This window comes from Lygodium microphyllum, chromosome 30, assembly GCF_053477565.2.
Source record: "Lygodium microphyllum isolate KBCC chromosome 30, Lygodium_microphyllum_v1.1.10, whole genome shotgun sequence".
NCBI lineage: Eukaryota > Viridiplantae > Streptophyta > Polypodiopsida > Schizaeales > Lygodiaceae > Lygodium > Lygodium microphyllum.
Genome location: NC_141164.1, coordinates 56,122,051 through 56,136,097, shown reverse-complemented (window position 1 = coordinate 56,136,097; position 14,047 = coordinate 56,122,051). Strand labels below are relative to the sequence as shown.

Genomic DNA, 14,047 nt, shown 5'->3' with positions numbered 1-14,047 from the left:
ACTCTCCCTCTCTTTCTCTTTCTCTCCCTCTCCCTCTCCCTCTCCCTCTCTTTCTTTTTCTCTCCCTCTCCCTCTCTTTCTCTTTCTCTCCCTCTCTCATTTCCTTCCCCTCCCTCTCCCTCTCCCTCTCTTTCTCTCCCTCTCTATCTCTCTTTCTCTCTCATTTCCTAAACAAGCAAAAAATAAAGTGATTTAAACATTAAACAAGCAAAAGGGAGAGGGAGAGAGACAATGCACTCTCCCTCTCTTTCTCTTTCTCTCCCTCTCTCATTTCCTTCCCCTCCCGCTCCCTCTCCCTCTCTTTCTCTCTCATTTCCTCTCCTAAACAAGCAAAAAATAAAGTGATTTAAACATTAAACAAGCAAAAGGGAGAGGGAGAGAGAGAATGCACTCTCCCTCCCTCTCCCTCTCTTTCTCTCCCTCTCTCATTTCCTCCCCCTCCCTCTCCCTCTCCCTCTCCCTCTCCCTCTCTTTCTCTTTCTCTTTCTCTTTCTCTCTCTCCCTCTCCCTCTCCCTCTCCCTCTCTTTCTCTCTCGTTTCCTCTCCTCAACAAGCAAAAAAGAAAGTGATTTAAACATTAAATAAGCAAAAGGGAGAGGGAGAGAGAGAATGCACTCTCCCTCTCTTTCTCTTTCTCTCCCTCTCCCTCTCCCTCTCCCTCTCCGTCTCTTTCTCTTTCTCTCCCTCTCTCTCCCTCTCCCTCTCTTTCTCTTTCATTTCCTCCCCTAAAGAAGCAAAAGAGAGTGATTTAAACCTTGAACAAGCAAAAGAAAGAGAGAGGGAGAATCACAGATGAGATATGGCGAGCATGGGGCGGCTTCTCTTTGCGATGAAGGCTCCTCCTCTCCTTCGCGAACAATGGCGGCGGTGGCGGCAAGTCTTCTTCCTCTCCTTCTCTCACAACAGTCGCTCTCTCCCTCGCTCTCGCTCTCAAAACTCTCAATGGAGCAAACAAGAAATGAAAACCGCGCTCGATTTCGGCCGCGTTTTTTCCCTGTGGCCCGTCGCTATTTGCGTTGCATTGGCAGCGACGCCAATGGAACGCAAATAGCGACGCTATTAGTGACACCAATAGCGACGCCGCTATCCGCCGTCGCTAATCGGCGTCGCTACTAGCCCAAATCCTTGTAGTGGCGTCTAAAACTGCATTTACTTCGAAAGTTTTTGACGAGAATAGATGCGCATTTATCCTGTAATTTAGACGCGCTGATATACGCGCAAAACAGAGGTATGAAAAAAAAACCAGAGAGCATGCATGCCACATGCTCTCTGGTTTTTTTCCCCCCATCAACATCAAATTGTATACTTAGGAAAAATAGAGAAAGATTATTTCGAAGATTGGATACTGAAAACAAAACAATGTATGTAGCACACGAAATTTTATATATATAGATGAAACGTTTTTACATTATGAGTTCTAGTGCTTGTGAGGTCATGATCGCAAGCACTAGTTGAAAGTAATACATATCAAAAATGAAAATTACAAGCCAAGGGGAGGCATGCATGCATGGGGCTCCTCTATATCTCCTCAGAAGAGGCATCATCATCGCTACCACCACCGCTGCCTGTGCCACTGCCGTTGCCGCCACCGCTACTGCTAGTCCCCCCTTCGCTATCCTCAACTGCATCAGGGTTAGCCTATACAAAGGATTAAAGTATATAAATACCATTACAAACAATAAATCATATTGATCTATACTTTTTATGTAAAAAATAAAACATACCTCTTCTGGTGGTGGAATCCTCATGGTGCGATTATATTGCTCCTCCATGATGAGTCCCTCCTCGTAGAAATGCTGCCAAGTGGACGCCCGGTTATGACCTCGATGGTAGCCTACCTCTCTAGGAGTAGGCATCCTACCAACGATATGGAACTACAAAACAATTTGAACATACAACGTATTAAAACACACTACATAATGAAGTGAAACAAATTACAAAATTTAATTTAAAAAAAGAAATCAAATAATACTTACAAACTCAGCCTCCCATGACTCCCTGCCACCCGATCCATAATGCGACGATCCCATGGTTGCCATCTGGATACGTCGCGCCTCTGCATGCTGGCGACTTGTCATTTTCTCCGTTGCTCTCTTCTTGGCCTCTTTCCACTCCTTGCGGTGGCAATTGGGTGGTTGGCCATATCCAGGGCGCCCCTGCTCTTATCTCCGCAATGACTCCTTGGCGCGCGTCATAAGGTGAGACCTCTTGTTATGAAGCGCGTCTCTCACCTTTGACCGTCCCCAATCATCTGAGAATCGTGAATTCTTCGGATTAGGGTACCTTTTATGTACTGCACGCAGCACCTCTTGCCACAAACCATTTTTTTTGTGCTTGAAGGGAATCATGCAATCTTTGTATGTGGCATGCACGACACTCCTCAAGTAGGCTATCACTTCCCTCCCCTCGAAGTCATGCAAGATACCACCAACATCAGTGATAGAGTAGTACATTTGTGGAGGCTCACCTCTCTCATTTTCCGGTGAGGGTGATCGAGAGCCACCACCTAGGCAACCCCCACAAAGCCCTCGACCTCCTCGTCCTCCCACACCACTCTCCCTCCTCCCTTGATGTGCACTACCCTCTACCTCACTCGATACACGTGCCTGTGCAGATGTACGTGCTTCAGCCGATCCATGTACCTCAGCTGATCCCTGTGTAGGCAAAGATGTGATAGGTGTCCTAGACATCACACTGAAAACCTCATCTGTAGTGGGAGGGCGACCAAGATAATTGGTCATCTCCCCCATGAATTGCTCCTTGTTGAATGGGGTGCTAGAGGATCCAGGATTCCACATCTACACAAGAAAAATCATATTACCCTGTGTAGATAAAACATATTACATACAGCGTCTATACCTATGTCTTTGTGCGCGTCTATACTTGTGTCTCTCTGGGTGTCTCTCAGCGCGTGTATCCTCGCGTGTACACTGCAGAGCACACGCGCCCGCACACGCGCTCAAAGAAGTGCCCCTAGAGAAATGTTTTCCGCATCTATATCTGCGTCTACACTGAGATGTAGACACGCTATCAGACATGCTTGGTCGACTGATTTTAGCAGATGACCGCCATTATTGATTTACAAAATGAAATACATAATGGAATCACAAATCCTAAATACACAGACAGAGCAGAGAGAGGAAGATAGAAAGAAAGAGAGAGAGAGAGAGAGAGAGAGAGAGAGAGAGAGAGAGAGAGTCACCTTGGGTGTTTGGTGTGGCGGGTGGTAGCGCTTCTTCCTTCTCCTTCTTCCTCTCCTTGGTAAGTTACCCTCCCTTGATGCTTGCTTCCTTGCTTGCTGCTTCTTCTTGTTCTCTCTTTCTTCCTCTCCTTGGCTTTCCTTTTTCCCTTCTTGTGTGTTTGAAATGAAAGAAGAGGTGAGTCATGAGGAGGTGAGGCATGAAAAGACTAGGTGAGGTATGAAGAGACTGCATGTCGGCTAAACTCAAGCTTCAGAACCGCCAAAAACGTAGGAAAGGAAAGGCATAGTTTGAAAAGAAATGATTTAAGTATGATTTGAATTTTGACGTGTGCGTCTATTTTTGCGTGTATAAGTGTGTCTATTTGCGCGGATATATGGACGCAAAAGTCGTGTCTATTTACACACACGTTTAGACGCGCCTATAGACGCTGTGATAGACGTGCCCGACTTTGAAATGTAGGTTAGAAAGTGTTAGTTTTTTTTCAATCATTGTGTTGCTTTAATTTGCAATGTAGGTTAGAAAGTGTTAAAAGAGAGAAATGGAAGAGAGTGTTTTTATATTTTTTCTTGTGTTGGTTCTCTTCAATCTTTGCAATGTATATAGGGTAGGAAGTGTTGAAAGAAAGAGAAATGGAAAGGAGTGTGAAGGGGGATGCTTGTTTTGCTTGATTATAATTTTAGAGAGAGAGTGAGCGAGATAGAGATGTAGAGAAAGAGAAATGAGATGCTTGTTTTGTTTGGATTGTATCTTTTGCAAGATCTTTGTAAACTACATATTCATCCACAATGATATTTCTAGATGTAGAAATACTTCTTTTTCTAGGATCATAAAAGTAAAATGCTTTGGTGATGTTACTCATGAGAATACGTTTGAGAGATTTAGAGTCTAATTTCTTTCTATGAGCATAAGTAATGCATCCAAAAACTTTCAAACAACTCACTACTAGCGTATGACCAATAAAGGCTTCAAAAGGAGTTGTGCCTTTCAAGGCATAGTGGAAGATCTATTAACTGCTATAAAAATGTATGTGTGTGAGCATAGTTTAGAGCCAACCTCAAAGATAGATAAGTTTAGAGCCGAACTCAAAGAGATAGGTACAAAAATTTAAAAAAAAAAGACCTGAAATATATATAGTGGAGTGGTTCCAATATATAATATAGAATTGTTATTAAATTATCATTCCATTACATCGCAGTCAAGATGTCTAGCACTCACGACCAACATGGTGGGGATCGTGAGGCTTGGCTCAATCGACATGTCCCCTGTCCATGCACACAATGCAAATTGGCCATTCGTCGCAAACGTCATTTGTCCATAGAGCATGTGCAACGGTATGGAAAGTTTCGAGTTGAGATAATCGACCAAGCAGTCTTGAATTACGAGATTGCGGTAAGTTCTCTCTCATTACTATATGACATGTAATTGATTTAAGTATAATAGTTTGGGGTTATCTTAGAAGTTCGCTCCTTAACGTCCTTTACAGGGTCAGGACCATGTCAATACATTGCAGTCCGCAGATCTCTTGCGTCCAGTAAGACGGGTTCGTCCACACTCTATACAAATGCCATCTCAGATAACTAACTGTCTCATAGAAGGTGATAACTCTCAACCCCCTTCTATGGGTGAGAATGCTGGAGACATGGACGATCCTCCTGCTTTTTTGGAGCCCAAGTTAGAGGACATGATCAAATCATTGCTTCCGATAGACTCAGAATCCCAAGATCCTTTAATTGTGAAGGCTGCCATTCCATTGTATGATGGGAGCCGGGTATCCCGTTTGAAGATACTTCTTGCATTGTTGAGCATACAAACAAAGTATGGATGGAGCAATGCGAGTGTGAGCGAGTTATTTAGGTATATTATGATGTGTATGATTCTTTATTGAAAGACATTAAAATGTGCTATGTAGTACTCTAATAACGTGCTTCATTGCAATTTGTAGAACGTTGAAATCTTACATTTTTCCTACCCAAAACATGATGCCTGAGTCTTGTGATGATGCAAGAGAAGTGCTGCGAAAGCTAGGGATGGATTATAATTGCATTCATGCTTGCCCCAATGATTGTGTTCTCTTTCGGGGAGAGTTTGAATTGTTGGCCACATGTCCCAAGTGTCGTGCGGATAGGTATCGAAATGACTTGCAAGGACAAACTATTCCGCAGAAGGTTTTGAGGCACTTTCCGCTGATGCCGCATGTTCATCACATTTTTCGGACCAAGAGTTTTCCAAAGTTGACTACATGGCATGTGGAAAATCGATCCACTGATGGTGTATAGCATTTGCAAAGGAAGTGAGGAATCTACGATTCGGTCTTGCCATGGATGGGGTAAATCCTTTTGGTTTACGTTCCACCTCCTATAGTGTATGGCCTGTGGTCCTCGTTAACTACAATATACCGCCATGGCTTTCCACCAAGAAAGGGTACCTTTTGCTCAGCTTGCTTGTGCCTGGACGATACAAAGTCAAGAATATGGATGTCTACCTCTCTCCATTGATTGATGAGCTAAAGGAGTTGTGGGAGGGAATTGTAGTGGAGGACATGATCAAAACATATTGGTAGGCGATCCGAAACTATAAGGGCAATTCTTATGTGGACCATGCATGACTTTCCAGGTTATGGAGAATGCTCTAGTAAAGTGTGTTTTCTTATTTTGCTAGTTTTATTTGAGCGATGTTGGTGTTATGACATGCCTCATTGTACATGTGTGTTCTGTAGGGCTAGTCACGTCAGGTTACCATGCATGTCCTCTATGTGGACCAAGGTTGGATTCTTGTATGTCAAAATCTATGAAGAAGATGGTATTTGAGGGACATCGGGCTTTTTTGCCAAAGGGTCATGTCATAAGAGAAGGATTTCTTGGTCGCCCTCCTGTGAGAATGAATGCAGTGAGCTGGTTTGATCACAGGATGGTGGACCAAAGACCGTGTAGTTGTAGAGATGAAGTATTTCAGATGTTTACAGAGTATCCTTGCAGTGGACTTTCGAAGTTTCTCCGTGACCATATTTGATGTGTAATGGTTCAAGGTTACTCTCGAAGGAGCAGGTGCAACTGTTCGGCAAGGGCCAAGTGGCTTTGTTGAGATTGACTCAACGAAGAACTGGACCGATTTGAGTGATACTTTTTTTTTGCCAAATCACTATGAGAAAGTAAGAGTCCCTAATACTTGACACGCTTTAGCAATCTCAAAGTGAACTTTTATACTATTCGTAATATGGATCAGGTCATCTTTCTCCCTAATCTGCAACAACCTCTATGGTCGTATGTCATTCCCATGACACCTAGGAGTATCCCCGTGTTTTCCAGAACCCCCGTACCAATCATAGAAGAGACACCTTTAATAGCGGCAATGACAGAAGGCATACAAGAAACTAGGATGAACTGCCTGGAGGACCAAGACATCTCACCTATGGAGATAGAGGAGATAGAGGATGGGTTTTTTGAAAATGAAGTAGAGTCCTCATTTTGTGGAGAATTTTGTATAGATCTCCCGATGTATACTGAGCTATGTTAAGATGAGATTGTGGAACCCTAAACAAAAGTGGCTCGATCAAAACGTTCCTCCCACTACAGCAATGCCACTTTTTGCAAATCGGTTAGGACAGTTTGTATGTTTTTGGAGTATGGTGTTTTGTATTATCTATTTTTTTATAATTATTTTAAAATGAAGTCTTGCAAATTAAGTCTTAGTTTTATTATGTCTTGCAATTCATTATCTAATATTATTATTTTCCCTTGTATGTGCATGTTTAGGATTTGGACATGGACGACAGGATGAGTTGTGATTTTACAGACGATGACATTGAAACGATACTAGCACATTTCTCACCAGAGCAACTAGCACAGGTTAGAGATAGAGCTGATGCATAGCTTTCCCGTTCCACCTCAGCACGATCGGTAGACTCAGGACGGTCTGATGCTTCGGTCTCCAGTAGACGCAGTCGCAGGTCTCGCTTTGCTTCAGAGTCACGTAGTCGAGGAGGAGGCAGCTCCTATTTTGGGGATACAGATGTAGTCTCTCCCACTCGCACTACCACCAGGGAGTCGACACCATCTTTCACTGGCGATGGCGGGCAAGCGTCTACTGCTCCCACTCCTTCACGCACCCCACCGACCACTCCTAGGGCCGGCAAGAAGTACACGGAACCCACTCCTCCAGGTATGTCTTTTCGCATCCTTTTTCGCAGTAGCACTTATCAATTCAAGTTGTGTTTGACACATTTGTATTAATGTCATGAAAGTACCCGTTTGCAAAATCTTGCAGGTTACTCGTATCTCATAGATAAGGCCATTGGCCATTTGTACATGAATGATGAGGGAAAAGCTATCATCTCTAGGATGCATGAGTTATGCCAACAAGTATTTCGGCACAACATTACAGACAAGTGGAAGCAGATCCCAGATGCCAGCAAGGAGTACATAATCGATACACTGCATCGAGAGTTCCCTCAACCCTCTAGCAATGATAGATTTTTGAGAGGGTGGATGATGACGCGTGTGTGTGACTATCAGTCGCATAAGCGGTCTGATGCACGCGAAGTAGTCAAGCAGGGCAAGTTGAAGCCGAAGTGGCTGGATACAGAGGACTGGAGTAATCTCCAGGATGAGGCGACATCCACTTCAGACAAGTGGAAGCAACAGAAGGATGCAGCAAAGGCACGCTTAGATGCAGGATCAGTGCATCACCTTGGTAGCGGTGGCTACACAACATTCCTGGCAGATTTCCTAAGTGTTAATAGGGTAGAGTAATCTAATTTAATGACATCCATGTTGATGTATGTATTTCAAACATGAATCTCAAGTACGTTGTTTTTTAATGTTTGTGTACCACAGCAAGGTTTTATGAATCGCGACCCAACTACACTAGAGGTGACATACGGGGAGAAGCATGGCTTGAGTGCCCTTATCCAGAAGCTCTATGCTCACGAAGGACCGGTAAGTAGTAATAAATATCATTCCTAATTTGAGAAATTTGTTATTTTATGTCAGTTTGTATTTGATACTCACAATTATATATGTATTTGTGGTTGCAGGCTCCCTTCGATATGCCACTACAGCAAGAGGAGTTGTAGTGGCATAGTGGAAGATCTATTAACTGATGCGGATGAGTCGTAGAGAGCAGATTAGGCTACATAGGATTACTCTCCATCTTGTATTATGTAAGGCCTTATGGCCTCTATCCTCCATATATAATAGCTAAGTGTATATGATTCGGACTTCTATGCTGTAGCATGACTCCATATACACATCTCCATGTTATTCACTACATATTGATATATAGGTATATACATATTTGCTTTGTCGCAGTAGCACTTCTTAATTTAAGTTCTGTTATTTTCTTTATCAATATAGTGCACATTTGTGTTAATTAATGTCATGAGAGTACTTGTTTGCAAAGTCTTGTCATTATTTGGGATCGATTGTCTAACTTCTTTGACAGCAGGAATTGTCTCTTAGCACTGTGTGGCTCTAACTGTGGCAGGGCTGCATCTGCAGCCTACCAAAAAAAAAAATCTGCAACCGTCGGTATTAGCATTGCAAAATAATTCTGCAATCCTCGGTATTAGCGTCGGAAATTCCTTTGTAACCGTCACTATTTTCATCGCTAATTTCGTCGATATTAGCATCGCTAAATAGCGACGCTAATACCGACGAAAATAGCGAGGCAAATAGCGACGGTTTTGTAGTGACGCTAATAGCGATGACGGGGATATTTTTCATATATAAAGAAAACGTCGTTATAAATGTCGTTATAGCATGTATATGTTGTAGTGGTCCCCATCACTATCACTTCATTCTTTATTTTTTCACTGACATTCCTAAACTTTCTGCTATTAGCAATAATGTTTCTAAAGGCAAATCCATAGTCTCCTATAAGTGCCATCAACGTGGACATCTAGCGGTGAATTGTTAATCCAAAAAGCCAATTGTTCATATCAACTACTTGGAAGCGATTGAAGATGAAGACCATGAAGACATGTGAGATTTCACAGAAGAGGATAATGATATCAGTACTACTTCAGATACTTTACCAAGTATGCCAAATCCCCATTCTTTATTAACGATGAAATGTCTTGTACATGGTAGAGAAAAGACTGTTTTACATGATGACAGGAGCACACATGATTTTATTTCTGCAAAATAGGTCAAAGAATTGAATTTATATACTGTTTCGACTCATTATCGCATCAAGGCTTCATTCTTAGGCACTAGATACAATGGAACACAAGAAGTGCATGATTTAGAAATTAAAATTGGTGATTATGTCGAGAGCAAAAAATTCTTAGTTGTGCCTTTGCAATCTAGTGACATTATCTTAGGAATGCCTTGGCGTCATCAATATAATCCCGATATAGATTATTCCATGCATTCAATGAAGATTTATTCTAATGGAAAACAAATCACATTGCATGCTATGCACACCCTTGATAATTTCCCATTGCTTAGTCATACACAGGCTAAATGTGCATTAAGAAAAGGTAGCAAATCCTACTTAATACGGGTGAATGAAATTGAAGTTAAGGAAAATCAAATGCATCCTAGGCACGCACAATTTCTTTCACAATTGAAAGATTGTTTTGGTGCTGATTTACCACTTGGTTTACCACCTACATGTCCTGAAGATCATAAAATAGACTTAATTCTAGGTTCTCAACCACCATGTAAAACACCTTATCGACATAATCAAATTGACCAGAAAAAAATTCAAAACCAAGTTGAAGATTTGTTAACCCGAGGTTTGATTAGGCGTAGTAGTTCTCCTTTTGGTGCACCTGTCCTGTTAGTTAAGAAGAAAAATAACACCTATAGGATATGCATTGATTATTGTTCCCTAAATAAGATCAATGTCGAGAATAGATATATGATCCCTAGGGCAGACAATCTCATGGGTAGACTACAAGGAGCTGCAATATTTAGCAAAGTAGATTTTAAATCTGGATACTATCAAGTACGATTGGACACATTTAATCTTTTCAAAATTGCATTTGGGACTCAATTTGGACATTATGAATTCCTTGTTATGCCTTTTGGTTTAACTAATACACCAATCACATTCAGTCATATGATGAATCGCATATTTTTGATGAATGAGCATTGTGTCATTGTTTTCTTTGATGACATATTGGTTTTCAGTAAAAATGAGAACGAGCATTATGACATTTATCCTTGGTTTTCAAATTATTGAAAGAGAATGAATTATATACTAACCCTAAAGGGAGTGAAATTTTCCAAACCCAAATTGGATACTTAGGAAATATTGTTTCATCTAAAGGTATTAAAGTTGATCCTAAAAAGATAGAAGCAATTTTGAATTGGCCGATACCTAAAAATGTACATGAATTACGTTCTTTCTTAGTCTAATTACTAGCTTTTACAGAAATTTTGTGAGAAAATTTTCATTGCTTGCATTACCTTTGACAAAATTATTAAAGAAAGATATTGTGTATCATTGGTCCGAAAATCAGCAAAAGTCTTTTGATTTACTAAAGCATACCTTAACACATGCTCCTGTATTGCAACTCCCTGACTTTAATAGAGCATTTTTCCTAGTAGTCACTAACGCTAGTGGATCTCGAATAGGAGCTGTCCTTATGTAAGATTCATATCCCATAGCCTACTCTAGCTGCAAACTTAAACCATCTGAACTCAAGTATTCTACCTATGATAAGGAATTGCTAGTTGTAGTACAAGCTTTATGACAATGGAAACACTATTTAATGTGGAGCCCTGAGAGGAACACCAAGGAAAAGGGAATTCTCTTGCAAGAAAATCTATCTTGTAACATCAACAAGCTTGTTTATCATGTTTCATATGATCCCAATGAAGAAAAGAACACCAGGCACAACAAATCTTCATGCAGCATCATGTAAATCTCCCACGGTTTTTAATAAAATCAACCATATTCTTCAATATCTTTACAAAATCCATCAATATCACAAAGAAAGCAAAGAAGTACACCATCTTGAAATGGAAATACATCACATAGTATTCATCTTCAATATCTTCATAGTCTTCTCTCTCAATCTCTCATATACAATAACTCTGTTTGAGTAGAATTGGCTATCTCTGACTCTCTCTCACACACTCCATCAATAATACATCATATCCTCACTACAATCTCTCAAAATCACTCTCAATAATCACTCTTAGGTCGTGGATACCCCTCCCAAGAGGTATGTCTGATATGAAAGGTCACCAGAGCCACTACAGTGTCTCTTCACAGCTCACTACTGTCACTTCACTCTAGTCTTCTCTTGAGTCTTCAACAGCTACTTCTTCCACTTCCTTCAGCTCTTTTGCACTTGTATTCACCTCTTTCCAAGGCTAGAAAACTTTCCCCAAAATCACACATACATTCCACAGAACACTTACACAAGCATACAGAACAGTACCAGAACAGTTACAGTACAGAAGCATAACAGAAGCAGAAGCTCTACAGAAGACCTACAGAAGGTTACAGAAGGTCATCAAAACCTCATAACTCACTCTCAAACCATTTCAAACTCTCACAAAACATTCAATAAGCTTTCACAATATCTCATTCTTCATCAATCAATACTCCATCCCTCCTTACAGAAGACAATCAGATCAAAACAGACCAAAACAGAGCAAAACAGAAGGTATACAGAACCATTCAGAACCTATCAGAACATCACAAAACCATCAACAAACATCATGATCTTCCAAAACACAATCAATATCATCCAAAACACTCTCAATCCTCTTCTAAATCAATCAATCATCCCATAAAATCAATTATTCAGCTCTCAAAAACAACAAAAATCAGCCAAAAAACAAGTCATTTCAACACTCAACATATCCCCACACTTAATAAGGAAGCGTCCTCGCGACTCAGGAAAAAGGGAATACAAGTTCATTTAAAAGCTTCACTTTTGATCTTCAATATCTTTTCAAAAAATCCATCCACCACGACCCCAACTTATAACCTGTTTCTGAGATAAAAATACAAAGAAAGGAAAACTCTTTTACACATTAACACCTCTTATCAAACTAAAAATCACCACAAATTTGTAAAGGATATAAGAGTTTGCTTCTTCGTCATCTGCATCGTCTTCAACTCTCCAACCACGACCCCATCTCTACAAATCTCCAAAACATAGCTCGTACACAAAATCCAATAGGAAACCACCACGTTCGTTTGACATAAATGAACTCACAACACTAATACACAACACAACCATCTGAATGACTTTCTCAAAAAGAAGAGTTTGGCATTAAAAAGCTTGCACCATACATTGGAAAGGCATCAATGAAGATGATCCCTCTTAAAAGATTGATGTTGTCGGAATCGATCCATAGATAAGGATTCATCTACAAAGTTTTTAGGAGGATTTTGAAAAAATTGGAGACAGCACATCCTTTCCAACAGGACCAAGTATCTGCTAGGCAAACAGAGGGCATGAAAATACAGTATCTCCAACTGTTGGGAATCAATGCTAACATTGACATTCATGCACAACTTTGGGATAGGCTTTGAATCAGTATGGGAATGCCTATGCATATACGCCAGGTACCAAGCAAAGTGAGCAGTTAATCTCACTGAGGGATCTGCAGACTGGGAATACTGCTGGGCAAAATGAACATAGTTTTGATAAGCTTGACTTGAAACTGTCCATTCCCCTGGAATTACTGGCCAATTAATCTACGGTCCTGTAAGGCAATCATCCGAACTCCATCCCCTTCTTCTGGAAATCTGATTATCAAAACCGGCACAGTCACTAACCAACTGAGGTGGTTGAGATATGAAAGTGTTAGGAGAGGGTAATGGAATAAGAGAAAGTGGATGTAGGGAAGGATAGGAAAAATCATAAAAGGAAGAAAAGGTTAAAGAAGGAGTGGCAGAAATTTGTAAGGAATCACTAAGGAAAGGTGTTAATTGATAAATAGGAAATGTAGAAGGTACATTTATGAGGGGTGAAGGACAGGGTGAAGAAGGGGAAAATACCCTATCCTCAATAAAGGAACAGTAAGTGAAAATAGGAATTTGAGGGAAATTGGAAGGTTGAAAAAGAAGTGGTAAAATTACTGTGGAATTTGTTTGACAAAGGGAAAAATATATAGCATAACGGTGAGCCAATTGTTGGTAATAGAGGAGGGTAGGAACAGAAGGTCCCAAGAGAGATCGTCTATGATAGGCATCAAAGAAAGTAGCATCAAATGGATTATGTTTGGAAAGATAGGTTAAGAGATCCATTCTCAGTTGGTTAGTACTCTATACAAAGGTAGGAGCTGTGTTTTGTCTTTGATTGAGGACCAGCAAATCAATCATGGGATGCCACGAACTATCCTGACAATCAGCCACTTTGGAGGAATAACTCTGGAACATATCAGCTATGCGCAACTCCAAATGATTGACATAGAGAACAGCCTGTAAGACCACATCCCCCACATACCATGCCATATCTACCTCATCTGGAATTAACAAATCTCCTCGGAGATACATGTATGACATCAACATGGTGTCTGGCATGACAGAATCTTCAAAGAGCATTCTGACTACCTCTGTCAACAACTCAGCAGACCAAGCCCCACTCCAGCCATCCTCTGGAAAATGTAAATCCATCGTGGAAAGCTTCATATAGAAGACCAACTTCTGTAAGTGGTAGTGGACAAAGAAAGAATGGTCAGGTAAGACATATTCCTGAAACTGTTCAAAGGTAGACCATAACAAGTCCCTTCGGGACTGCAATCTTTCCACTTTGTCTTGGAATAGAGGGCACAAAGTAGCCTGTCTCTGTAGGGTAGCCAAGTCCTGCTGTGAAAGAGAAGGAATTAATGGAACAGGAGGGCTTGGAGGAACAGAGCGGGACTTTGCAAGCTCAT

General features: G+C 40.9%; 1 protein-coding gene across 1 annotated transcript; it reads left to right on the top strand.

The window, feature by feature from the left end:
* The first annotated feature begins 7,268 nt into the window (after positions 1-7,268).
* LOC148009871 (uncharacterized) lies at positions 7,269-8,274 on the top strand. The gene is made up of 5 exons (XM_087672838.1): positions 7,269-7,275; positions 7,467-7,597; positions 7,805-7,942; positions 8,036-8,137; positions 8,236-8,274. Exons 1-5 carry the CDS (start codon positions 7,269-7,271, stop codon positions 8,272-8,274), a joined length of 417 nt encoding a protein of 138 aa, XP_087528964.1.
* Positions 8,275-14,047: the final 5,773 nt, after the last annotated feature.

Excerpts from the sequence above, each read along its gene's own strand:
- LOC148009871 (XM_087672838.1), top strand. Across the intron at positions 7,943-8,035 it reads ATTTCCTAAGTGTTAATAGG|CAAGGTTTTATGAATCGCGA; the intron begins GTAGAGTAATCT and ends TGTGTACCACAG. Across the intron at positions 8,138-8,235 it reads TCTATGCTCACGAAGGACCG|GCTCCCTTCGATATGCCACT; the intron begins GTAAGTAGTAAT and ends TTGTGGTTGCAG.